This window comes from Geotrypetes seraphini, chromosome 10 (genome assembly GCF_902459505.1).
Source record: "Geotrypetes seraphini chromosome 10, aGeoSer1.1, whole genome shotgun sequence".
Classification (NCBI taxonomy): Eukaryota; Metazoa; Chordata; class Amphibia; order Gymnophiona; family Dermophiidae; genus Geotrypetes; species Geotrypetes seraphini.
The window spans coordinates 36,199,924-36,227,683 of record NC_047093.1 but is presented as its reverse complement, the minus strand read 5'-3'; the positions used below and the strand labels follow the sequence as shown (position 1 = coordinate 36,227,683).

Below are 27,760 nucleotides of genomic sequence, written 5' to 3'. Positions count from 1 at the left end.
TTAGCACACGCCTAAAAACGCTAGCGCACCTTAGTGAAAGGAGCCCTATAAGTGGAGCCCTAGATTGAGGATACCTAGCCGAGTTCTGTGCGGAACTCAAAATGTAATAATTGGCATGGTAAAAATAATTTAAAAAATAAAAGATTGATTAAGAGTTCCATTTGGAACTTGGAGAAGCGCCTACTGGTGCTTATTTCGAGGTCTTCCGTTCTCACGGTGGCCAGTCCAGGACATCAGTACCTGGCCAAAACCCAAGGTGAAGCAATATTCCATGCTACCAATCCAGGGCAAGCAGTGGCTTTCCCCGTATGCAGACCATAATCATTGTGAAACTAGATTACTGCAATGCCCTTTATTTGGGGATCCAAAATTGAGGCAAAACCTAGTCTAAGGGTTCTGAGAGTGCTGGACGCAATAACAACACACCTGAATTAAATAAATAAGGCAAATAATCAATGAAAACTCAATATGAAGTGATAGAGGCCACCTCAGTGTGAGGTTCAGCGAAGGGAGAAAAACTCCAGCGCTTCACACAATGAAGCAAACGTGTTTTGCACTCTCAGAACCCTTAGACTAGGTTTTGCCTCAATTTTGGATCTTTTAAGTACCGCTGGCAAATTTATTGAGGAGTTATTGTTTGCGTTGCTTTATTTGGGGATAGCATCGGCACAATGTAAGGCCTTAGAAATGATCCAAAATGCTGCGGCACGTCTGATATGTGGTGTGAGAAAATTTGATCATGTAACACCATGGCTAAAAAAACACTTTACTGGCTGCCTGTAAGATTTCAAATCATCTTTAAAATCCTAGTGTTGGTGTTTAAAATTATTCATCAAAGTATCCCTTGGTATCTGACACAAGTAATGACACTACCGGTTATAGAAGGGGCGATAACGACTGTCATTAACTGAATTTTCACAAGTACACTATGAAAACACAAGGGTATCTGCAATCTCACTAGCAGGAGTGACATTATGGAATAAATTGACAGGACCATTAAGAGCGCTCTTAGACCTACAAATGTTTAAGAAAGTTTTGAAAACCACTTTATTTGTGGAGGCATTTAAATGAATGAATATTGGAAATTCATGAGGATATTGGCATTTCTGTATGTAGATGTTTAAGAGCATGTATTTGCTTTATGGAAGAAACCACTGTACGTGATTGTATATATCCTATATAATAAAACCCTAGCCGCGCATGCGCACTTACCTGCGTGTTTCCGTGATCTCTGATCTGTGATCAGTAGGTCCGTGGCAAGCAGGAGTGCGGACGCAGCGGCCAGACGACTCGGAGAAACACAGCACAGCCGCCGACTCCCCCCTCCCGCCCTCACTCACCGCCAAAACCACCACTGCCAAACTCCTCCTTCTGGCCGGCTCACCCGCGTTTAAATTAAGAGAAAAGGGCTGCACCGCGCTAACGCTGGCCTCGCCGTCTTCTGTCCACTGTGGCTAAAATACTAGTGTTTATATGTTATGATTGCATTTTGTAAGCCGCCTAGGTATAGGCGGGTAAGAAATTTTTAAATAAAATAAATAAGACTTTGCTGGGAAAATACTTTCAAACTAGAGAAAAGGGAATCCTAAAGCTAACAGAGCACACTTAGCAAGGGAGTTTTAGGGACAGTTTGTTTTTCTTAGCACAGGAAGTCTCCATTAGTATACATGGGCTAGCATTTCAAGAGGCTGTTTTAAAATTGCTATAGCATCAGTATAAAGCACAACTAATTGACACAGGCAGCTTTGGTGTAGACCAGGGGTGTCCAACCTGCGGCCCGAGGGCCGCATGCAGTCCCGTGAAGTATTTTGTGCAGCCCCGGTTGAGGGCGATGCAGTGTTTTCCACTGCTTCCCCCGGGGGGTTTACCGTCTTGTCGGCTCCCTCCTCTGTCTTGCTGCAGCGTTTGCGCGGCCCCAGAAACATTTTTTTTCGGCCAATGCGGCCCAGAGAAGCCAAAAGGTTGGACACCCCTGGTGTAGACTTTAATTTCAACCCTCCGACCCCTGGCCTGATCTCTGATGTATAGGTCTTTGAACTAATTAGAAGGCCTAAAAAGTAAATAGCTAATCTCTATTTGTTAGTAATTAACTCTTAAGAAATAGTCCAGGAAATCCTTGGAGGGTAACCTACCAAATACATTATAAAATAATAATAAAAATTAAACATCACCATAGCCTAAGATATGTATAACTAGCAATCTTAGCAATGTATTCCAACTCTCTTGCAACTTAATAAAGAAATTATCAATGTTAAGATGCAGGCAGCAGTCCAGCAGCAAGATGGGGGCTATCCAGTGGAGAATGGCACGGTGGCTGTTACCCACGGCTAGCTGCGGATAAACCGCCGAAACGGTGGGGTGGGGAGTGCTCACTGTGGGCACAGGGACAAGGCCATTCACCGCCCCTTCGAGCAGTGAATGGCCTTGTCCCCGCAGTTAAGGGAGGGAATGTGCACGGTCACCAATCGCGGGCGGCCCCCTGCTTCCTTCCTACCTACCAAAATTATCTCCCTCCCTCCCCCTTACTTTCGTGGCGCATTAATAAAGTAACTTGCTGAAGCCAGCCGAGCCTGCCTGTAGTCGCGTGTGTCTGGGCGGAAGCTTCTCCTCTGACGCAACTACCACCCCTCCCCCCAAGCAAGCCAGTGTTCCACTGCCTGTGTCTCTAGGTGCTTCTGTACAAGAGAGAAGGCAGAGGATAGTGAGGCAGAGGATCCATTAAGAGTATACGCTACAGATTGCATCAGTTACACATAAAAACTAGCAAAGAAAACCTAAAAAGTCTTATATGTAAAACAAACAAGGAAAATTCTGAGAAAACCCACCCATCAACCCAATATTAGAACATAAGAATTACCACTGCTGGGTCAGGCCAGTGGTCCATTATGCTCAGCAGTCCGCTCACGCGGTGGCCCTTGGGTCAAAAAAACAGTGCCCTAATTGAGTCTAGCCTTATCTGCATACATTCCGGTTCAGCAGGAACTTGTCTAACCTTGTCTTGAATCCCTGGAGGATGCTTTCCCCTATAACAGCCTCCGGAAGAGCATTCCAGATTTCTACCACTCTCTGGGTGAAGAACTCCCTTACGTTTGTACGGAATCTATCCCCTTTTAACTTTAGAGAGTGCCCTCTCGTTCTCTCCATCTTGGAGAGGGTGAACAACCTGTCTTTATCTACTAAGTCTATTTCCTTCATTATCTTGAATGTTTCGATCATGTCCCATCTCAGTCTCCTCTTTTCAAGGGAGAAGAGGCCCAGTTTCTCTTGCCTCTCACTGTACGGCAACTCCTCCAGTCCCTTAACCATTTTTGTCACTCTTCTCTGGACCCTTTCGAGTAGTATTCCTCAAAAAACATTAGTTTGTGGGTTCAGCCAGGTTCTTTAGTTCATGAGTTCAGCCAAGTGAGATTTTGCCTCTCCAATCTGCTTGACTTCTTTGAAGGTGTGAATAAACATGTGGCTAAAGGTGAGCCAGTTGATGTAGTGTATCTAGATTTTCAGAAAGCTTTTGACAAATTTCCTCATGAGAGGCTCCCGAGAAAATTAGAGTCATGGGATAGCCGTTATAGTGGGAGATTCAATCATTAGGCATGTAGACAGCTGGGTGACTGGTGGACGTTAGACTCGCTCGGTCACATGAAAGACTGGAAAAATTAAAAATAAAGAAGCAAGATTTGACAACTGCCTATGCCTAGATGTTGCATGAAGAGTTTTAAGGTGAGTTTGTGTGTGGCACTATCTGACCCCTGATAATGGGATAAACTGTAGGAGCTAATGAAGAGCAAATTATCTACAAAGCACGACACTGAGCAGGATTAAGCACCATTTGAGGTGAAAGCAACCAAGAGGATAGCTGAGATAAGTTATCATTAAAATCTGGGTTTATTTTAATTTATTTATTTATTTTAGTATTTATATACCACTTATAACCTAAGCAGTGTACATTCAGGTACTCAATCATTTTCCTTATCTGTGCTGGCAGACTCCCCAGAACATTCAAAAGTTGACTCCTATTTCTGGGCAATAACATTTGAACGTAGACCTCCCAGACCGCTTGTAATGACCCCGTGCCCCTTGAAGTTCCAAAGTATACAGTGTGGAGCTTATTCCGCCATTCTCAAAAAGAAGGAGACGAGGCTAGGGTCCCGGAACATTGAATGCATTTCAAAGCCACCGCTCTAGCATTCTGAAACAACAATTTGTTTTCTTTTTTTTTTTATTTATTAAATTTAATACATTTACAATATCAAAAGATATCAAAGAAAAAAAGGAATTTTCAATACAAAATTTCCAACACACCAAGTAATACAAAAACAATCCTTTACAAGCCCTCTAAATGGGGAAACATATTTGCCTATTTAACAAACTTAGTTTTAAAGGAAAACAAAGAAATGGGTTGAATTCCAATGAACCCAAATCATTCCCTACTAAAATTAGGACTCTGACTTCCAACCTAAATTTCTCATCAAAGAATGAAAGAAGATAAGGTAAAAATAAAAGGAAAAGAAAAGATCTCACTTCTGTTCACGAGCTGATAGGAATTGTTGCAATTGAATGGGGTCCCAAAAAACAAATTCAGTGTCCTGTAACTTAACCAAACATTTACAAGGAAATTTTAAATAGAAAGATGCCTCAAGTGCCAATACTCTAGTTCTCAATTTCAAAAATTATTTTCTCCTAAACTGCGTGGCTCTTGAGACATCAGGAAAAATACTAACCAAGTCCCCACAGAACTTGGTCAGTCTATTTTTAAAATAAAGTTTCATTAACATCATTTTATCTGTCTCACTCATACATGTTAGTATCATTGTGGACCGAGTCTGGATAACATCCTGAGAATCTTCAAGAAACTCTGTCAAATTAACTTCATCTGTTACCAATTGGTCCACATCCTGTACAGTTTTCTTTTTCTTCTGGGGAATATGATAACAATTATTTATTAGAAAACTATCCGCATTGGGTAATCCCAGTATTTCTTTGAAATATTTTCTTAACAATATTTCTGGTAATAACAAATGAGTCACTGGGAAATTAACCAAGCGGAGATTCTTTCCCCGATGCATATTTTCTAACATTTCCATTTTTAAATGCAATGACGTAGAGTCTTTAATCGCAGATAGTGAAACAGATTGCAATGTGTTACTTTGAGTTTCCACCACTCCTTATCTTGTTTCCAGACAGTTTAAATTGGCATCCACATTCTCAAATTTTTGAACCACAGACTGTGAATAATCAGATGTTTGTTTCATCGATTCTCTGAGAAACCCTTCAACTCTAGAAATACCTAACCATAAATCTTTAAGAGTAATATCTTGTTTTTCCACTGCTTGTGATTGTTCATCCACTACACTTGTAAACTCAAGTAGTTTAGGTATTTCAGTAAAAACCAATTTACTTATTTGAGTGGGTGATACCACAAGATCAGTGGAAATGGTGGGAGTTATATTCCCACTACCACCAGATATTGGATGAAGGGGGGGGGGGGGTGTCCTTTCAAGAGGACTCAACGATGCTCCGGATACAGGGGAGCTCAAATCAGGTAAATTTTGTGCTGGAGTCTCTAAGGAAAAAGTCAAATGTCTGTCCATGGGACCTAAAACAACAGGTGTTGAACTTTTTGGTTTAACTTTCCTTTTGCCCATAGTCAATTAACATTTATACGACCTGATATCCTGCTCCACAGCTCCACGTTGCTCCAAAGGGGCTCCCACAGCAGGCAAGTTTTTATACCAAAAAGGAAGGCAAGGGGGATGGACCCAGTGACGTCAGGGGTCCGTCCTCTGGTTTGCCTGATCGATATGGCTGCGGGCACTGCTGCTACAGCTGGCAGTTCAGGGCAGCAAAACAGACCTCCGGCGTCCTATGAGTGCAGGCAGATGACTCCCAGTCCCTCCGCGGCAGCAGGCAAGTTTTTATACCAAAAAGGAAGGCAAGGGGGAAGGACCCAGTGACGTCAGGGGTCCGTCCTCTGGTTTGCCTGATCGATATGGCTGCGGGCACTGCTGCTACAGCTGGCAGTTCAGGGCAGCGAAACAGACCTCCGGCGTCCTATGAGTGCAGGCAGATGACTCCCACTGAAACAACAATTTCTGATTCACTTTTGTGATTATGATAAAACATACTGAGGGCCTCAAAATAGTACCTGGTAGGCCGCATGTGGTCCCTGAGTCGCGAGTTTGAGACCACTGGTTTATACCATCTGCCTTTTCAGGTAGACTTCAATGCAGCTAAAAACGCTAGCACACCTCCATAAAAGGAGCCCTTAATGTCTTATTAAAGAAATGTATATGTTAATGTTTTCACAGCTCTAATATAATTTGATATTAATAACAATAATTTATTACTTTAAATTATAGTGAAGTGCTCAGACCTAATAACCTGAAATATAGTGATGTCACTACATTGATGTTAACAAGGGGACCATCATCGCCTTCACCTGTCCTCTGACCACCCTTGTTAAACAAATGCCACTATCAGATAATCTCAGTATACTTATCTGAATGGGGTGGATAGTTGTTTGTCGTTAATCCTCAATGGTGACTATGTGCCATTAAATCATGTGTGCATCGCTAAAAAATAACTTGAACTTTTCATCCGTTCATTCAATACTTCCCATCCCCCCGGCTCGAGTTTCACCTCTTCATCAGGGAGGGACACTGGTGTAGGCTCACTGAGGTGAGACTGACCCAAAGCAGCGGACCAACTGATTCTATCTACTCTGCTCCCTCGCTCTTAAAAGGAACTGAACGGAAGAGGCTGTCAATGTGCTCCTGTTACAGCTGTTTTGCTGGACTTTATACCTATGATATGGACTGTGACCTGGTTCTTTTTGTTCTGTGGGGAGGGCGGGGGGGGGGGAGGGTGGTATAGTGTTCCATTTCTGTATTAGTTATCATATTGTCATCAATAAAAAAAAAATTGTTCAAACATAAAATTCCAAGTGGAATATGTTTGACTTGTGCTATAGAATTTTTTCCTTCCTCCATTGAGTGTACAATGTAAAAGTAATAGTTCACCCCCTCCTTTGCTAACGCTTAGCGCAGGTTTTCACGCCGGCGGCGGTGGTAACTGCTCCGATGCTCATAGAATTCCTCTGAGCATTGGAGCAGTTGCCGCTGCCGCTGCTGGTGCTGAAACCCGCGCTACGCGTTAGTAACGGAGGGGATTCGTTTGTTACCAGGCAGTACAGGTCTGGTCCACTCTCCACATGGATTTGAGACGGATTGGTTCTTACTCCCTTTTTTTTTTGAAGGAAATTAAAAACTTATTTAGAAAGTATTTATCATAGTTTTCATTATATATGATGTAGCTGTTTTGATTATGTTTTGATTTTATTTAACAATGAATTGCTTTATGATCTATAGCAGGGGAAATCCTGAAAACCCGACTGGATTACGGCCCTCGAGGAGGGACTTTGGCACCCCTGATCTATAGCTACTTTGCAGCTATTCACTGTGATCTGGTTTGGGGCTTTTTGAAGGGAGCTGGCGGATTATGAAAACCATTGAACATAACATGCAAAGAAAAATGTGGTCAGTGACTTGAGAAGCAGTAGCGCGGATGCCCCCTTTTTATTTCCTGAACAGTCGGAGATTGTCTTGGAGCTGAATTGCGTGTCTGGCAGTGCACAGCTGGGATGCCTCCTTTTTATGCAGGAAATGTATTTGGGTCTAACAAGATTTACTACAACTTCACAACTCTGTAGGAGTAGGATCACAAAGAGGACCTGTGAGGGTTTTTGTGTTTTTTTTTTAGAGTGAGGTCTAATTAGTGCCCTTTTCATGGGCAATTTTACAAATTTTTTCTTTATCTAAGCAGCCAAGCATACTATTACAGTCAAAGCACAAAAGCACTTTTCACAAAAGTATAGTTATGGCACAAGGTGTTATATATAGTATGATGATTAAAACTCCCCTCCCCCCTTTTATGACGTTGGGTTAGGAATTCTATGAGCATAAGAGCTTTTACCGCCATGGCTGGCGATAAAAACTCCTAATGCGGCTTCATAAAAGGAGAAGGGGTTTGTGTGTGGGTGTGTAAAATGACATACTGAAATAAGAAAGAATCAAATTTCAATTTTTAGCTCATTGCATACACCCAAAGTAAGCCTTTTCTGGCTCCAGGGGAGCATGTTGATACCTGTGGTATGTAAATGCAGCAGGAAAAGTTGAACTTGACATTCTAGACTAGACTAGCTCCTACTATACTATAAGAACATAAGAATATAAGAATTGCCGCTGCTGGGTCAGACCAGTGGTCCATCCTGCCCAGCAGTCCGCTCAGGCGGCAGCCCTTAGGTCAAAGACCAGTGCCCTAACTGAGATTAGCCTTACCTGCGTACGTTCCGGTTCAGCAGGAACTTGTCTAACTTTGTCTTGAATCCCTGGAGGGTGTTTTCCCCTATAACAGCCTCCGGAAGAGCGTTCCAGTTTTCTACCACTCTCTGGGTGAAGAAGAACTTCCTTATGTTTTAGCTTTAGAGAGTGCCCTCTTGTTCTCCCTACCTTGGAGAGGGTGAACAACCTGTCTTTATCTACTAAGTCTATTCCCTTCATTATCTTGAATGTTTCGATCATGTCCCGACTCAGTCTCCTCTTTTCAAGGGAGAAGAGGCCCAGTTTCTCTAATCTCTCGCTGTACGGCAACTCCTCAAGCCTCTTAACCATTTTAGTCGCTCTTCTCTGGACCCTTTCAAGTACTAGCTGCAACTATAAGTGGAGAAAACCAAACTCCTTTGGATAAGAAGAAATGACCCCGAACTTGTGAGCCCATCGGTCTCCTGGGAATCTGCCACCCTGATGGCCGAAAACAAAGTACGCAGCGTGGGGATGATTCTTGATGATGACCTTTTGCTCTCTGACAAGATCTCCCAAGTAGTATCTACCTCATTCTACTACTTCCGGCAGCTACGGAAAATCAGATGACATTTCTCGGAGCCGTACTTCGCTCAATTACTATATGCTTTCATCCTCTCCTATTTGGACTACTGCAACTTGCTCCTAACAGGGCTAACTACAAAAATACCCATCGATTACGAGTACAAAATGTCGACTCCTGACTCTTGAAGAATCTTCACATACAAGACCCGATCTACCTGGTACTGTGCACTGCCCACTAGCTGCCGATCGGCAAACGATGCATTTTCAAAGGCCTAATAATGTCAATGCCATACTAGGTGATCCATATTTTGTATACTGTTTTGCCACACTGTTTACCATGCTACATTTGTATACTGTATAATGCTATGTTAACCATGCTTTGCTTGCCATGCAAGGCCTCTCTCTCTATATATATATATAAAATACTATGTTCACCATGTATAATACAATGTCTGCCTTGCTATGTTTGCCACACTATGCTTATCATACTATACTATACTTGTACATAGGACTATGTCTGCCATGCTAAGCTGCCATCCTATGGCTGTCGTGTAATGCTTGTCATGTTATATTTTACCAGGATTTATTATGCACGTAAACTTGTAACCCGTTCTGAGTTCTCCTGGGAGGATGGGATATAAAACCAAATACAGTGGTACCTCGGTTTACGAGTGCACCGGTTTGCGAGTGTTTCGCAAGACGAGCAAAACATTCGTAAAATCGGCGCCTCGGAAACCGAGCGCGCTTCGATTTGAGAGCGCCCCCCCCCTGCGAACCGGCACCCTGCCCCCCCGTGATCCGGCACCCCCCCCGCCACCATCGGGCACCCCCCCCGCTGCGACCTGAGGTCCCCCCAACTCATCCAAACCCTCTTCTTACTTTTCTGTAGCCTCCGCAGCGGCACCGGCACCAGCATGTTCTGTGCGTGGTGCCGGTGCCTGAAGATCTGCTTCCTGTGCAAGGCCTGAGAGTTCACGTCGAACGTGAACTCTAACGTCGAACGTGAACTCTCAAGGCCCAGCACAGGAAGCAGATCTTCAGGCACCGGCACCACGCACAGGACATGCTGGTGCCGGTACCGCTGCGGAGGCTACAGAAAAGTAAGAAGAGGGTTCGGGTGGGTTGGGGGGGGACCTCAGGTTGCGGCGGGGGGGGGTGCCGGATCGCGGGGGGGCCTTTGGGGGGAGCAATGCCGGTTCTCGTGGGGGGAGAGCAGCGCTGCTGGCCTCGGGGGGGGGGGGGGGGGCGGGGAGGAAGGTGGGGGTGGAAACATATCAAAGCAAGTTTCCCTTACTTCCTATGGGGAAACTTGCTTTGATATACGAGCATTTTGGATTACGAGCATGCTCCTGGAACGGATTATGCTCGTAATCCAAGGTACCACTGTAAATAATTTCTTTAAAGTTTCTAGATGTAAATAGCACTGTACACAGACATGTAAGAGACAGCTTCTGCTTGTGAAGGGCTTACAGTATAATACTACTACTATTTATCATTTCTATAGTGCTGAAGGGCATACGCAGTGTTGGACATTTAACAAGCAATAGATGGTCCCTGTTCAGAAGAGCTTACAAACTAACTTGGGCAGACACACAGGACATTTAGGGTTGGAGAGTTTCTTGCAGAAAGAATGATAAGAATGGACATAGGTGTGTGGGAGTTGGGAGTTCTGAGAAGTGACGATGTTCCCAAATGGACTTTATTAGAAAGTGTCAAAGATCCAAAGGTACACTGAAATCATCCACATAAAATAATTCTATCCACATAAAAATAAATCATCCACATAAGAGCCTTAAAGGACCTAGGCTGCTAGGGATACAGGACCCAATACGGTCCGCGTTTCGACAAAAAGTCTTCTTCAGGGGTCCCTGGGGGGTCCTATAAAGGTGAGTACGTGGGAAACAATTGTGTGGTGAGCCGGAAGTGAGACTAGGTCCTTTAAGGCTCTTATGTGGATGATTTATTTTTATGTGGATGGAATTATTTTATGTGGATGATTTCAGTGTACCTTTGGAACTTTGACACTTTCTAATAAAGTCCATTTGGGAACATCGTCACTCCACAGAGTTTTTTTGGTTTTCTCTGGATTTTCTTCTTTGTGGATATTTCGGGGTCAATTCCTTTTTTTTTTTTTATAGTTGGGAGTTGAAAGCAGCCTTGAAAAAATGAGTTTCAGCTTGGATTTACATACTGCTAGAGACAGAGCTTGACGTATTGACTCAGGCAGTCTGTTCTAGGCATACAGTGCAGCAAGATAAAAGGGACAAAGTCTGGAGCTGGCAATGGAGGAGAAGAGTACAGATAAGAGGGACTTACCTGATGAACAGAGTTCACAGGGGGGGGGTGCATAGGGGGAGATGAATGAGGACAGATGTTGGTGGCTGCAGAGTGGATGCACTTGTAAGTCAGAAAGAGGAGTTTGAACTGTATATGGAAAAGGAAGGGGAGCCAATGAAGTGACTTGAGGAGAGGGGTAATGAAAGTAACGGCTCTGGCCGAATATAAGGCATGCAGCAGAATTATGAATGGCTTGAAGGGGGGACAGATGGTTGAGCAAAAGATGTTAGAAAAGCAAATTGCAGTACTCTAAGCAAGAGGTGATAAGAGCGTGGATCAGGGTTTTTGATTGTGTGCTCAGAAAGGAGGGGTTGGATTTTGGTAATATTATAGAGGATGAAACGACAGGTGTTGGCAATTTGTTGGTTCTGAGCACAGAAGACATACAAACAGTTTCATTTATTATGGGAAATGGCTAAAAATAACATGGGTATGAAGAGAAGAATAAGGGGTTAAGATTTAGAAGCATCTTCTAAAAAGTAGGCTTGCAGGCAAAATATATGTAAGGCTAAAAAAGGAAGCAAGACACATTAAGGAAGTCTATTATAGGTTATCACAAACAAAGTTCTCCTTTTACAGCAAGTCTTTGCTTCAATCCACTAAAGAAAAACACAAAACAAAACATTTTTCTTTAAACCAGGGTTTCTTTCTCACAGTTCTGGGCAGCATTCTGGTTTCAATAACTTATATACAGCCGGCCCTGGGCTTTAGCTCCACACCTTTTGAGGCTTGGCACAATTATTGTATTGAGCCCACTGTGTTTCTTCAGGAAGTTCTCCCCACCTGACTACCTGAATTATAAATACCTCCCCTCCCCTTCTTATTTCTGGGCAGTGGGCTGGGAACCATTCACCCTTGTTTTAATGGTCTAAGACAGTGGTTCCCAACCCTGTCCTTGAGGAACACCAGGCCAATTGGGTTTTCAGGCTAGCCCTAATGAATATGCATGAAGCAAATTTGCATGCCTATCACTTCCATCATATGCAAATCTCTCTCATGCATATTCATTAGGGCTAGCCTGAAAACCCGATTGGCCTGGTGTTCCTCCAGGACAGGGTTGGGAATCACTGGTCTAAGATTCCCCTCCCAAAAGTTCCCACTATCAGGGATGTGAAATGTCAGGTTACTGAATCCACTCCGGGCTTTATTTCTCCTTTTAAGGTTAGTCAGCATTACCCATCCCCCACTCACTATGCTTTGCTTGCATACAGGGATTCTGGCTTAATTTTGCTATTAGGCAATCCTCACATTCACACATCAAACTCTCATTCATTATACAGTCCCTCCTAAGGACAGAAATATTTCTTTTAAGTACTTTAGACCATTGTTATAGAACAAACTTTCATTCCGTTCCCTCACACAGTACCTTACTGACTCATGCTGCATTCGGACATATAGGGCTCCTTTTACAAAGCCGCGTTAGCGGTTTTTATCGCACGCAACTTTTTATCGCACGCTAAACCCACGCTAAGTGGCTAGAACTAACGCCAGCTCAATGCTGGCGTTAGCATCTAGCGCAGCTGGCAGTTTAAAGTGCGCTTTTACGCCCTTCCCAACAGCTGCCATAAAAACCATCACCTCATTTGTATTCCTCCCATGTTGCCAATTTTTCTATTGCAAACACAGTAGGAACAACAAAATAAGAAAAGGACAAATTCCTGGAGGAAAAGTCCATAGTCTGTTATTAAGACATGGGGGAAGCCTCTGCTTGCCCTGGATTGGTAGCATGGAATGTTGCTACTCCTTGGGATTCTAGAATCTTGCTGCTCTTTGTGGATTCTGCATGGAATGTTGCTACTCCTTGGGATTCTAGAATCTTGCTACTCTTTCTGGATTCTCCAATGGAATATTGCTACTATTTGGGGTTCCGGAATCTTGCTTACTCTGAGATAATGGAATGTTGCTACTCTTTGGGTTTTGGCCAGGTACTAGTGACCTGGATTGGCCACCGTGAGAATGGGCTAATGGGCTTGATGGACCATTGGGCTGACCCAGTAAGGTTATTCTTATGTTCTTAAGTATATCTAGTATCTTGGTATTGCGGTATATAAGCTGTTATTATTATTATTATCTTATATTGGGATATCAGCAAATGATCTCAGATAAACAGGTTTGCAAAGACTCTGCATAGGCTGTGTTTTGTCACTGTTACCTGCATCGAGAGTCCATTAGACAGTATGGCAGATGATAGTGGGGTGCTACCATATCCCACAGTGCCAAACTGTTTTATAAAGATTGGGGGGGGGGGGTCAAAAAATGATGGGCCCCGGGTGCCACATACCCTAGGTACGCCACTGCCTGTTCCAAGCCACTATAATCCCTTTTATAATCCATCTGATAATTCTCCTGTAAAACCTCTGGTCAGGCAATCTGACACAGCAAGGGTTAAGGAAAAGGGTGGGAGCTGACAGGCAGAACGTGGCTAGAGCACCAGTGAAAGTTACACAGGAAGAAAAATCAAGGCCAGCTGAGAACAGAGGGAAGCAATCAGGAACCGGGAGGGAAGGACGTTCCTCATAGAACAGAGAACTGAAGGCTAGAAGCTCTGTCTTACTGCCTTCTGCTAAGAAACCCCCTGTCCCACAGCACTGCCATGCTGACAAAACTTTGCTTTCCAAGCAGAGGCTAATTGGAAGGGAAAAGCTCCATGAGCAGAGCTGGCCAAACACTGCTCCAGAGGATAACTTGTATCCCGCTTCAGAGAGTGAGGAATCTCTTATGGAGGTAGAGGGAGATATCTCTGAGAGGAATGAAATGGACTGCAACCCAGAAGCCTTAGACTATGGGTTCCATCCACAGTTTGTTTTGTGGTTGGATTGCTCCTTTTTCTGTGGAACATTGAGTCTTCCCGTTTTTGCTTTTCACAGACTTTATGCAAATGTCATTTTCATTAGGTTGCAATGGAGAAGACCGACAAACTGGTAAGAAGTCAGTTACTTTACCCATGAAAGTGAAATTTACAGGCTGGGGGAGAAACTGGTAAACAGCAATTGTATTATGGAATTAAAAACAATTTGGGAAGAAAGAGAGATGTGGCATAAAGAAGATAGAAAGTCATCCTTTACTTCTTATTTTCAGATGGAAATCCTCTTCTAGATTTGGCAATGGGCTTCCCTCATACCACTGACGTTCTTCTGTTGGCTATTTTAATATTGTGCGTGTGGTCCCACAAGACTCAGAGTGAGTAGCTGCCTTGGTAACAAATCTGCTTGAAGTTTCAAGTTTATTAGATGACTTGATTAACTGCTTAAACCAAGTTTCTAAGCGGTGTACACTTAAAAAGTTACATATGTTGGGTAACAAAACAGTCTATACAATTAATAAATAAACTTATTGTGCTAAAAATTAACATTGTTAAACACTAGGTAAAGAGGGATGAAATACAATTTGTAAAGAAAAGAAGAGACATCAAAGGAAAATACAAAAGGATAATAAGACATTTAGGGGGAATTAAATAAACAAAGCAATAAGATAAAAGATTAACTTGCAAATGCATCTCTAAAAAGGAAAGTTTTTAACTCGTTTTTAAATTTTACAAACTCTTTCTCCTCCCGTAAAAACATAGGGAGGGCGTTCCATGTCTGCGGTGCTGTACAAGAGAAGATAAATTGTCTCCTTGTATTAATAATTTTAAGAGAGGGAATTGATAAAAGATTTTGTTCGCTAGATCGTAAGGTTCTCTTTGCAGAATAAGGGATAAGTAATCTAAATAGAAATGCTGGGGTCTTATTATATAATGTTTTAAAAATAACTGTACATAATTTATGAGTAATTCTATATATAACAGGAAGCCAATGAGCCTTTTTGAGGAGCGGTGTTACATGATCAAACTTTTTGGATTTTGTTATTAATTTAATTGATGCGTTCTGAATAATTTGTAGTCGTTTTATTTCTTGTAAAGCAATTCCTTTAAATAGGGAATTACAATAATCGATTTTAGATATCACCAGAGAATGAATAAGTATATTATAAGACTGCAAGGTTATCAATTCTCAGTTGCAAATATCAGGCGGCCATGTTGTCTCTTCAGAAACTACACTGGCCTGGGCTCTCCTTGGAATTCCTTCCACTTCCTAACTACGGCAAGCCCACTGTTTTGATATGTGGTCACAGCTTCCATGAGATTTCTTCAGAGCTCAAGAGCAGACAACAGTAAGAGCACTTGCAGGGTGTCTAAGTTACAAAAACAAGAAGCAATAGTAGTCGGTCGGTCAAAACAGAGGGCTCACTGATGCACACTAGCTTAAAATACACCATTTAACAGAAAATTTAAAGTGAGTGAGACGTGCCCTCAGTGTGAAGGAGTCAGCACTCCGGAGCGTAACAATGTAATCACTCCAACGCTTGACAACTACAGCACTCACTTCCACCTGCACACCATCATCGGGCACGTCAAATGTGCGCAAATCAAAGCGTGATAATAACAATAGACTTTCCATTTTTATAATTTAGGAAACTTAGTAGGATCATTCATGAAACCAGTGAGACTCACTGTGATGACCTCCCAGCCGCCCCCCAACTAAAAAAAATTAACATAAGCACTTAGGTTAGATCTTCAACCGGACTCGTGTGAAGTTAAACGAGGCCACGTTCATCGTAAGAAGCTTCGATACAAGGTTCGACCAGGCCTTGTACTAAAGGCTCCTTTTACTAAGGTGCGCTAGCGGTTTTAGTGCACGCAGGGTATTACCGCACGGTACACGGCTGTAACTGATGCCAGCTCAATGCTGGCCTTAGCGTCTAGCGTGCGGGGCAATGTAGCACGCACTATTCCACGCGTTAATGCCCTAACGCAGCTTCGTAAAAGGAGCCCTAAGTTTCCTAAATTATAAAAATGGAAAATCTATTGTTATTATCACGCTTTGATTTGCGCACATTTCACGTGCCCGATGATGGTGTGCAGGTGGAAGTGAGTGGTATGCTGCTCACTCTGCTGTTGTTGTCAAGCGTTGGAGTGATTACATCGTTACGCTCCGGAGTGCTGACTCCTTCACACTGAGGGCACGTCTCACTCACTTAAAATTTTCTGTTAAATGGTGTATTTTAAGCTAGTGTGCATCAGTGAGCCCTCTGTTTTGACCGACTGACTACTACTGCTTCTTGTTTTTGAATCTTTAAAGTACCTCAGCAGTGTTGGAGATCTTATTTGTAATCGTTTGGGTATCTAAGCTAAGCAGGAGTCCTCCACCTACAGTCTAGCCAGTGGGGGGTGCTGTTTCAATATCACATTTTCAGTAGTGAGGGACATCCCAAGTGCACCAAGAAGGGGAAGGCCTGCCATTTTGAAGAGGTGGGCCTGCCAGCCAGAGGGAGTAAGCATCCCTTCGTCTGGCCTTTCTTTAGCAAAGGTACGGGGATGGGGGGTGGGGGATGTGGGTGGTGTCGGGGTGGGCTTAGAGGTGTTGATGTTTGGGGAATGTCGGAGGGTTTGAGGTTCAGAGGTGTCAGCAGTTGGAGTGTTAGCAGGAATTCTATGAGCGTTGGAGCATCAAGCGCTCCGAGCCATGGTAGAAACCTCTACCGTGGCTTAGTGAAAAGGGGGGGTGGAGGGAGAGTTAATTGCTTTTTCAGCTTCTGAGAGAGTAAAAGGTCTGCTGATGTGATATCTGGTTTCATCATCCAGTTTAGGCAAATTAAGGGAATGTAACCATTTAGTAATATAAATTCAGTTTTGTGTATCTTGGGCAGTGTATAAGCTTTAGTAAAAATCTTGCAAAACTTTCTGCCATATCCTTTTAATTAGAAACAAAAGTCCCATAATTTCCCTTTATTATTCTTTGTTTCTTTGGCAGATGCAAATTTATTCTTTTGCATCTGCCACATTAACCATTTAGAAGACTTGTTAACATTCCGGAACTGAATATCGAGTGATAATTGTTCCCCTGGACGTGGGCTACATCAGGTTATGTTTTATTTATTTTTGTGTTTCATGAATATTAGTAATTTGATCTGTATGTCATTATCCTTTAATGTTTTGGATATTATATGTAGAATTTAAAAAAAAAAAAAAAAAAAAGCATGACAAGTGACTAACCCTGATGTGTCCTCTATCCATAAAATTTAAGAAATAATCAGTTTTCCAAACTCTCCCTTAGACACTCGAAGGTCCGGCACCTCCACGCCCCCTGCGTTTAGCTACTTACTTACTGGAATCCACTACATGATCCACTAGATCTATTTTTTTAATACTACGTTCCAATTTCCTTCTTCTAAAATAAGAGTTGTTAGATATGAATCACCACCTGGTTTGTGAATTATGATCTGTAGCAGACGTATAGCTGGGACTCAATGGTATAGTGAGAAATCAAAGATGCCTCCCCCCCCTCAGAATGCATGTTCAGTGGTGTAGTGAGGGTGAGAGGCATCCGGAGTGGTAACCCCCCCCCCCCCACCCCCATCCGCTCCTTCTCCACCCCCTCCTGCTGCGCACACACGCCCTTTCCCGGTCCCCTATACAGTATTCCCCCGATATTCGCAGGGGTTCCATTTCAGGAACCCCCACGATTCTCGAAAAACCGCGAATACGATTTTTCATGGGGGAGCCTGAAGAGGGCAGCAGGAGAGCAGCCGGAGCACCACGAGTGCAGGAAATTACTCGCGGTACACTCCGAACGCCTCTTCCTGCACTAAGTCGGGCCTTATCCAATCAGGAGTTGTGTGTCAAAGCAAGTGATTTCCTGCACTCGCAGCGCTCCGGCTGCTCTCTCCTGCCTCTCCCGCTGCCTTCTCCTTGTTGGCGGTTCGCGGTCGGAAAATACTGCGAATGACCAGGTCCGCCGACCGTGAACGACCAGGGTCTGCTCTTCCTCTGAAAATACTGCTCGCACCAGCGTCGGCTCTTCCTCTGACGTCGCTTCGTAGGCACGGGTCCAGGAAGTGACATTGGAGGAAGAGCCAACGCTGGCGCGAGCAGCAGGTTGGGGTTGCTGCTCATGTCGTGAATATTAAAAACATACTTAGGAAGGGAAGTGGTGCGCATGCGCGCGGTAGTGGGGGGTGAGGGCGGAAAGGCGGACAGTTGTTGGTGCCCCCTCATCCCATCCTTATTACGCCACTGGGCATGTGCAAGCACTCTCTCCTGCGCTCAACTACTTACCCACCCACCAGGTCCTCCAAAGCTACAGCATTACAGACAGCTAATTACAGACAGCTAATCTGCTGCAACCCGCTGCATTGATGCAATCACCTGTAGGCGGGACGCAGCCGAGGAGAGGTCCTATTGGTCAGAGTGGCAACCTTTAGCACTGTCTCTGACGCTGTAGCTGTTGAGGACCTGATTTTTGGGTAAGTAGCTGAGCATGGGAGGGAGGTGCCAGACTTAGGGGAAGTTACACCAAGGGGGCATGCTCACACACATGCACTGGGGTGGGGGCATCTTGGACCTCCCACCCAGGGTCCACTGAGTCCCAGCTACACCACTGCTGCAGATAATTATTCATGCTTCACAAATCATGTGGCAATTCATATGAAACAACTCCTATAATTAAATATTTTAGAAGAAGGAAATTAGAGCTTATTAGAAAAAACAAAAAAAGATCTACTGTAGTGGATCATGAAGTAGATACCAGCAACACAATTTGGGTCTATAAATGGGGGCTAACCCATGGATGATTTTAAAAATGAGAATGCGATATGGCAGGAAAGCTATGTGCAAATGGTTGAGAAGCAATGGTAGAAAAGGTCTGGAAGGGATTGCATGGCACAGGAAAAATAATTTCTATGACGATAAATGTATAAAAATAAAACTATTTGGGGGAAAGGAAAACAAAAACACTGTTGTGTCAGACAGAAAATAAATTTTCCAGAAAGTACTGACTTTTCTCTATGGTATTCATATTCCAGAGCCGTTATTCATTATTTATATGGACGACACTGAGGTTTTCGGAGTCATTAACAGGAGTGCTGTACTTTCATGCTCAACAAATGAAGGAGACAACTATTCAACGTACAATGTACTTTGGAGACACAAGAATGTCACTATTTATAGCTCAACGAGGGATTCTAATGCTTTGGCGATTCCACCTGGCAAATACCATCTCCTTGCCCCAAAAAGCAGTAATTATTCCATTCAAATAAATGACCTGGACATTTCCGACGAAGGCATCTACACATGCTTTGTGCAGCGTGGAGGAAAACAAAAATCTATCCTTTTAAAAGTCGAAGGTATTGTACTTTGAAGGCACTGCTTGAATTTTCACCTTTCGTACCTCAGAAGTGTTGCATCCGGACAGCAGCTTATTAGCATAAGCGTAGGGTTACCAGATTTTCCAAATGGAAAATCCGGCCCCATGGAACAACCCCTAGACCCTTTTCCGTGCCCCTGGCCCCGCCCACCTCAACCTGCACGAGCAATGTCAGATGGCATTCGATGGTGTAACACGATGACATCATGCACATGATGTCACCACATTACATCCGCACGTGCGCAAATGTCGACCTGTTACTTGTCAGAAGCTTTTCAAAAGCCGTCCTGATCCCCTGACATGTCCGGGAAAATCTGGTAACCCTACATAAGTGTCATTAGGAAGCTGAAAGAAATGGAGCAATGTTATCAATACTGTAGTTGTATGAGAAATATCTCAGAACTGTTACCTTCAAGTCTAGAGTCAACAGCTCTACCCCTCAGCCAAAAGGGATCTTTAAGCCCGGCAGCACTATAAGTTTCCTTAGTGCGTGGGATAGACCCGCACTGGGGGCAGTGCAGGCCACTTTATAGTGCTGCTTAGTAAAAAGGCTCCTAAGAGTATGAATAAAATTTCACATGTGGCAAACTGTTTGTGAAACTGCTACTTCCGATCATGCAAAATGCCACAGAACGTTCATTACGCACTAAAGCCCGGATTCTCTATGCAGCGTCGATATCGGCGGTCGCCTAAAAAGCAGCCACCGACCGCATGTCAATCACGTGACAGCGCCGTACAGAGAATTGCGCCTCCGTGAAAGATAGGTGCTGGAAAAGTAGGCCAGGGTTTTCCAAGCTTACATGTCCAGCACCTATCTTTGCTGTGAATCACACCTATGCAGGTGGTTTATCGTGCCTATTGCCAGTTTCGATGTTAGCCACCCTCATAGAAAGTGATGGCAGAAAAGGGCCAAGGCCCACCAAGTCTGCCCACTCCAATGACCCCCCCCCCTAGTTAATCGCTCTCTGATGACCTTTTCCCTCGTAGAGATCCGACATGAGCATCCCATCTGTTCTTAAAATCTGGCACGCTGCTGGCCTCGATCACCTGTACTGGGAGCTTTTTCTAGCTGTCAACCATAGTGGCATTATGCATCCGCAGGCACTTCTGGAGGCGTGATTCTGGAGCATTTTATTTAGGTGCCAGAAGGCGTTTTAAATCCAACATTTATTGCCATTTCAAATGGCATTTCTCAATTCAAGTTTCACGATTATTTAAAATTTTTTATACTGCTCAATCAGACTTCTGAGTGGTGTACAGTAAAAATACAACTTTCGTCAAATAAAATAGGGGTAAACATTTGACTAATAAGGTCTACATAACACGCGTATACTATGACAAACAGAAACAAATGGGGAGAAGGGATGAATTACATTATAATAAAAGGTAGAAAAACAACAATTAACGGGGAGAAAGAAGAGAAAAATGCCATCTGCTGTCAGCTTGTGTTTAGCCCTTACAAGGGCAATTAGGTATCGAATGCATCTGAAACAGGATTGTTTTTAGCTTTGGTTTAAAGTGAGTCAAAGATACTTCTTCACGAATGTAATTGGGAATAGAATTTCAAAGTGATGGTGAGGTCACTGCGAAGTTATTTGATCTTCTAGTATTAATTTGCTTTAGGGATGGAACTGTCAGAAGGTTTTGTGTCAAAGAACGAAGTGTTTTAGATGGACAGTGGGGAATTAAAAGACTATTGATAAAATCTGGTTGGTTTCGGTGTGTTTTAAACTTAAGTAATACAATTTTGTAACTAATCCTATGTTCAACAGGCAACCAGTGTGGAAGGGGGAAACATAGTCATTTTTTTTTTAGCATTAAACATAATTTTTATTGCAGTGTTTTGTACAATTTGGAGGCGACTTAATTTTTTTTTTTTTGTAATGCCTTTAAAGAGGGCATTACAATAATTGATACATGATATCGCTAGGGAGTGGATTAGGATGTTTAATGAAGAAGGTTCTAACAGTTTAGCGAGTGATCTGATTAACTTAGGCGCCTTTGAGACCTAGCTGATCTTTTAAGGGCGATCGAGCGAAAATATTATTGAGTTTAACAGCAGCCCTCCCTATTGTTTTTTCCTTAATTGTTCTCTTTTACTAATGTAGTTCTTGCCTTTTACCTTTTATTCTTGTTTGTCTTTGTTTTTAAAAGTTTTTATAGTTATTGTTTGGGGACGTACTGTCAGCTCAGACTTGTATTTTAGTTAAAGTTTGTTTTCTGTTTTTACAAATTTGTACACCGCCTAGAAGGCAGATTGGGCGGTATAAGAAATTTTAAATAAACTTGAAACTTAAAACCCTCACAGCAGAAATAGTGCACATTATTAAAAAAATAATACACACTTCTACTATTGCTTTGGGAACTAGCACACAAACCCTTTAGGAAATTTTCAATACTTTAGTGCATCACCTCAATAATTTTCCAGTAAGTTGATAATATCCAATATTGTGCTAACCCTGGTAGGCAGAGAGAAGCAGTAGTAGGCGTGACTTTTGTACGGCTTATATCTCCCTGTTTTCAGCTCTGTACTGTGCAGACAAAATCCTCTCCTGCCATTGTGGGGCAAGGTGAAACTTGTTCTCCATTTTGAAATGATTGTGGAGACCGTTCAGGCAGTCATTTTGAGCTCGTGAAGGTGACTGTCCACAATGCTGACAAGGAGCCTGCATGTCAAGAATTTGGAGCGGGTGTTGCAATTCTGGATCTTCCCCTCGCACTGCAGGCAGGGGTGGAACCTTAACTTTCAGATATTTTTCAACAAACAAAAAAGGATCAAAGAAAAGCAAGCGTAATGAACTCTTTTTATAGGAAGGAGATGACAAAAACAATGTTGAAATAGCTCAGAAAGCACACACTATTATTGGGGGGGAGGGGGAGACACAAAATGTTTCGTTGTGTCTCCTCATTTCAGTTCAACAACATGCAACAATATAGGATATGTCATTGACAATCCCCTGTCATTGCAAATGACAGGCCATCGCGACGGTCCACTCCATATTCCTTTCCCTTCACTTTCTTTCACCCATGCAATGATTAGATAACACTATGTAATATGATTTTTGTTCCTGGGCAGTAAGTGTAATTTCCTAATTGCTCATGCCTAAAAAGTATAGAAAATGTCTGATGTTTCCATAAAACTTTGCTTTTGTGACCAGGATAATCAAATTTTGCAATTTATCTATTTATGTTAAAATTTCAAATTTTCATCTTTTCATTCTTATAAAGTCATAAAAGGCAACATATGAATCACAACTGACCACAGAAGATTTTTGAGATCAGTAGTTTTTTTGAGAATTGCAATTATATTGTAAGTCATTTTCATGAACCAGCCCTCAGATGTAGTATCCCAGCATGTTCCCATTATATTGTCCTTGATAGAGGCATTTGAAGTCCAGTATATCCTGGTTGAAGCACTCATCTTGCTCCTCTGAGTATGCGCTCGTGATCTCCTTGAACGTCTCAAGATGATCTTCAAGGACATGGACTTTGAGAAACGCCCTACAGCCCATTGTACTGTAATTCTTCACCAGATTCTCAACCAACTCCACGTAGTTTTCTGCCTTGTGATTGCCCAGGAAGCCTTGACCACTGTGACAAAGCTGTTCCAAGCTGCTTTCTCTTTCCAAGTTAGCTTCTTGGGAAATTCCTTGCACTCCAGGATCCTTTTTATCTGTGGTCTGACGAAGACACAAGCTTTGGCCTTTGCCTCAGACAGATTAGGGAAGGTACTTGAAGGCTGCTGACTCCTTATCTAGAGCTCTGATAAATTGTTTCATTAGGCCCAATTTGATGTGCAGAGGTGGTATTAGAACCTTCCAGGGGTCCACTAGTGGTTCCCATTTGACATTGTTTCTCTCTGCAGAGAACTCGGTCCACTGTGGTCAGTCCCACCTTTGGTAGTGTGCCTTTGTGTCCCTGCTGTCCCAAAAGTAGAGATAGCAGGGACACTTGGTAAAACCACCTTAGAGACCCATTAGTAATGCCACCCTTTTGAAGTCTCCAATGACCTCCCAGTCATACTCATCATACTGTACTTCAAGGCACCTAGAATTAAATACAAAATTATTTTATTAGCATTCAAAACCTGACCTAGTAATTTACCAGAATTTATTAATAGACTTCTAATTTCTTACTTTCCCCTCAGATCACTTCACTCCGTCAGTCAGAACCTTCTTGTTATTCCATCCCTAAGGCACATTAACACTCTGCGTTCCAATATCTTTTCGGTTACAGCCCCCTCTCTCTGGAATTCCCTACCAAGTTATTTACGAAAAGAATTGACCTTAACCCATTTCAAGTCCAAACTAAAACCATTTCTGTTTAACGTTGCATTTGGAACATGAATTGGAAGATCTGATACTTTCTCCCCTTCCTTTTGTTTTTTCTCCTATTTATGTTCTTTTTCTCTTAAAATTGAGGTTCTCCCTTTTATCCTTATGTTTATGTATGTCCAAAATTGTATTGCTTTGTCTTTCAATAAACTCCATGTCCCATCCACATTTGTCAATTTTAACTAATATTTATGTGGGGTTTTTTTGTAATGCACACCGCCTAGAAGCTTGATTAGGTGGTATAACAAATTTTAAATAAACTTGGAATCTTGATGCTATTGTAATCCTCTTTGAAGTGCACTGAAAGAGCCAGTGAAAGATATGGGTACTTGTTCTTGTTATGTAGCAGCTTCTGGATGAGCTGTCAATGAAGAGATGCCACTCTTTGGGGTTACAGGCAATTTCAATTGCCTCAAGTAGACTGGTCACATTGTGGCAGAAGCAGAGTCCATCTTGGTTGGTGAAGAAGGTGGAAAAAGCTTGGTGATGCTTCCTCTGATCTGCGACTTGCACACTTTCAGCCAGCAAGTTCCACTGCTTGAGCCTAGACATAAAAAGCTCGGAATTGGACTTCGTGACACCATGATCTCTGATCAAGTCATTGAGGTGTTTTTGGCTCGGAAAGTATGAGGTTTTTCTCATCAGTGGCACCACTGATATTGTAAACTGGATCTACAACGTCTCCCTCACTTTATGACTTGCTGCTCTCTTCTGAAGATAGCTTCTCTCTCGCTGGAGGAGAAGCTATGGGGAGCTCAGAGCAATGTGGCACAAGGGCGATGGATGAAGGAATGTCCGGATATGTGATTGCAGATGGAATGTTCTGCATAAAAGGTCAATTTCAAAATATCAATGTTCTGGTCACAAAAGCAAAATTTGAGGGGAATGATAGCCATTTTCTATACTTTTGTGGCATAGGCAATTAAGAAAGAACACTTATTACCTAGGAACAAAAAAAAAAAAGTTACATAGTGTAATCAAATATAAGTCAATATTATTATTATGAAACTGTTTTTATTGGCAAATGGAATAACAACTCACAAGCATAGAATACAGATAAGGATTATAAACATTTCCAAGAACGAGCAAAAGAGGGCCCCCCCAAAGAGGACTGGACTCTGATGTCCTCTCAGGGAACAAAGAGGCCCAAACGCCCCCCAACTAGCCCAAACCCCCCCTATTCCCCCCCAACCCCCTCCTCCCCCCTCCCCAACAGAAAATGTCCCAGGTCAGACAGGTGGTGCAGAGTACAATTGCAATCTATTCACAATTTGACTACGACTGCGTGGTGGCAGACAGTCCAAGTAAGGAGACCAAGTGCGAATAAAATCATTGCTCTTACGACAAGAGGAACAAGCCAGCCGGGCCTCCCAACACACCAACTCATGTAATTTATTTCTCCAATACCAAAAGGAGGGAGGAACATCGGCCAGCCAATGGTTCAAGATACACTTTTTCCCCACAATATAACATTTGCTTAAAAATAATTTTTCAGCAGAAGAAAAACCAGAAAAGGCAGGGAAGTGAGCAAACAACATGTGATAGACAGAAAGAGGGACAGGGACTCAAAGAAGGCCCTGCAGGAAGGAGGCCAAAGCCCCTCAAAAGCCCTGTATACTCTCACAACTCCAAAAGCCATGAAAGTAAGAATTCACTTCTGTGTTACAGGTGAGACAAATCTGGGTATCCACACAGCCCATATAGAAGGCTCGGCTCTGGGAAGCATAGGCTCGCAACAGGGTCCAATATATGTCAAAATCTCTGGTGTGCACCAAACGATCTGCAGATTTATGTTATAAACAGTTTGAGCAAATAAATCTCCACACTTGAGTGAGTTAGCCAGCCAGCTGGCCATTCAATCCAGCATGGTATGAGTTAGGCCAGATTTTTAGTAACACAAATTGGTGAGTTCCAGAGCCCCACTTTTAAAGTTAGCTAACCCATTACTTTGTGTGGCTAAACCCCACTCACATTTATTGAAAGTGGATGCTGCCCTAGTTGTCCATTAGCCTTCTACCTGCACTACTTGTCTGATCTGTTTTGTCCCTTAAGTTAAGAGTGGCATTTCAATCAGTCCCAATCATCTCTTACTCTCTAAACATTTGGCTCAGATATCCCTCTCTGCTGCAATGGATACAACTTGTAAACATCATTTCCAGCAAATGAGTTGAAATACAGTCTATGGGCCTGATATTCAAAGTTATTTACCCAGATAACGGCTGATTATATCTGGATAAATGGCTTACTTGGGTCTATGTACTGATATTCAGTGACACTATCTAGATGGTGCCATTAGATATTATGGACAACACAAAGGAATCCAACGAAAACTGCAGTATCACCAGCCAAAGCAAAAACAAAAAACAAACTGCAGACTCCTATGTACCAGATGCAGGCAATGTTTATTATACCAAATATTTTATGCAGTTGAAAATACCACCTTTAAACAAACCAAGCTGATGTAATTTTTTGGGGGGAGGAGCCAGCAAGCTAAAAACCTGAATAATCAAAACCGCGCTTGCTGAAACCGGAATACGGAGGGAGAAGTGTAATATTTTCTTTTAAAATCTGTATTAAATTGTTGCAACAGACAAATTTAATGAAGGCATCCTTGACGTCCATCAGAGCATCCAATCACATATAGTACAGGGGGATTTTGCTTCAGGAACTTCTCCAAACTTGTTTTGTCATCATATCATATCTGAAGCAACAGGATGAAAATTTGAGTTTATTGTCTCTAGTTGTGTTGGACTTGACCACTTTTGAAATCCAGACTCGGAGGTTTCTAGTGAGATTTCTACCATAGATAAGTGAATTCACCTGACTTTCCTATATTTGACCATGAATTACACAGTGAAATTGTGAGCAGAGCAATGACATACCTGCTTAGCACAAAAAGAAAAATCCAGAGAGCAGCTACAGTACCTCAAGTCTACCCCAATGTTGCATCCTAAGATTTTGGATATGGTACAATGATTTTTACGTGTTACCAATTAATGTTTTCTTTTGTGTGTCTTCTAGCACAAGAGAAACAATCAGATGGGAACTCACACAAGTATATGCCTCTATCGGATGGGAACTCACACAAGTATATGCCTGTACTCCTGGCCATGTTTGTGACCGTAGGCTGCCTCTTGAGTGGAATATCATGAAAGTGGAGAGCAGAGAACCTAGCTGCCTTAGATGCATTCAGATAAAGTTATCCATGCAAACCAGCAGAACCAGAGAAAGAAGCTTCTGTTTTCCATGTTTGGGGTTTTTTTTTTTTTTTTTAAGAACATAAGAAGTGCCATCTCCGGAACAGACCCTAGGTCCATCAAGTCCGGCGATCCACACACGTGGAGGCCCCGCCAGGTGTACTCTGGAATAGTATTAGTCCCCATATCATTCTAAGCTTCTCATAAGAGATGCGCATCTAGCTTACCCTTACCTATGCCACCTTAAGCCACTCATAAGGAGGTGTACATCTAACTTACCCTTAAACCCTAGAACGGTGGATTCCGCAATTACCTCCTCTGGGAGAGCATTCCAGGTTTCCACCACTCGTTGCATGAAGCAGAACTTCCTGCTTTCTTCTTACTATACTGTACTTGATAAAATTATTCTGATTGCAACAGCTCATTTACATCAGAGACAGATTAAGGCTGCTTTCCTGGGATGCCCAGTTCAAACTGACTCCTCCCCTTCAACAGGGTTTCCCAAAGAATGCTGGACTTACATTTTTGCACCGGTAGTCAGGAGCAGAGGGTGAGAGCATGGATTTACCCTTATGCTATGGCAAACTGAGGAAGACTTCCCAAGAAGCATGTTGATGCTGAGCCAGAGAACCATGGTAGTGCCTTTTGGAACTGGCACTGATGGATGGTGTTCAAGAAAGTGGGAGTGGGCTCCTTTTGGCCTGGGTATTTGGAACCTTCAATATGTCGTGCCCTAGGCAGTTGCCTATGTTGCCTATGCCTAAATCCGGTCCTGTTCTAAAAGTTGTCCACTTGACACTATAGGCAGCTGGGTTGTCAGGATCTGTATT

At 42.8% G+C, this 27,760-nt stretch overlaps 1 protein-coding gene across 4 annotated transcripts in view; it reads left to right on the top strand.

Moving 5' to 3' along the window:
- LOC117367356 overlaps positions 1-27,025 on the top strand; it is an 89,243-nt gene extending 62,218 nt beyond the window's left edge. For all 4 annotated transcript variants that reach the window (XM_033959800.1, XM_033959799.1, XM_033959801.1 and 1 more), the window contains 3 exons: positions 14,295-14,396; positions 19,059-19,379; positions 26,755-27,025. In XM_033959800.1, coding sequence (XP_033815691.1) covers positions 14,295-14,396; positions 19,059-19,379; positions 26,755-26,885 — 554 coding nt within the window. In that variant the 3' untranslated portion in view covers positions 26,886-27,025. The remainder of the gene's footprint in view (positions 1-14,294; positions 14,397-19,058; positions 19,380-26,754) is intronic.
- Positions 27,026-27,760: the final 735 nt, after the last annotated feature.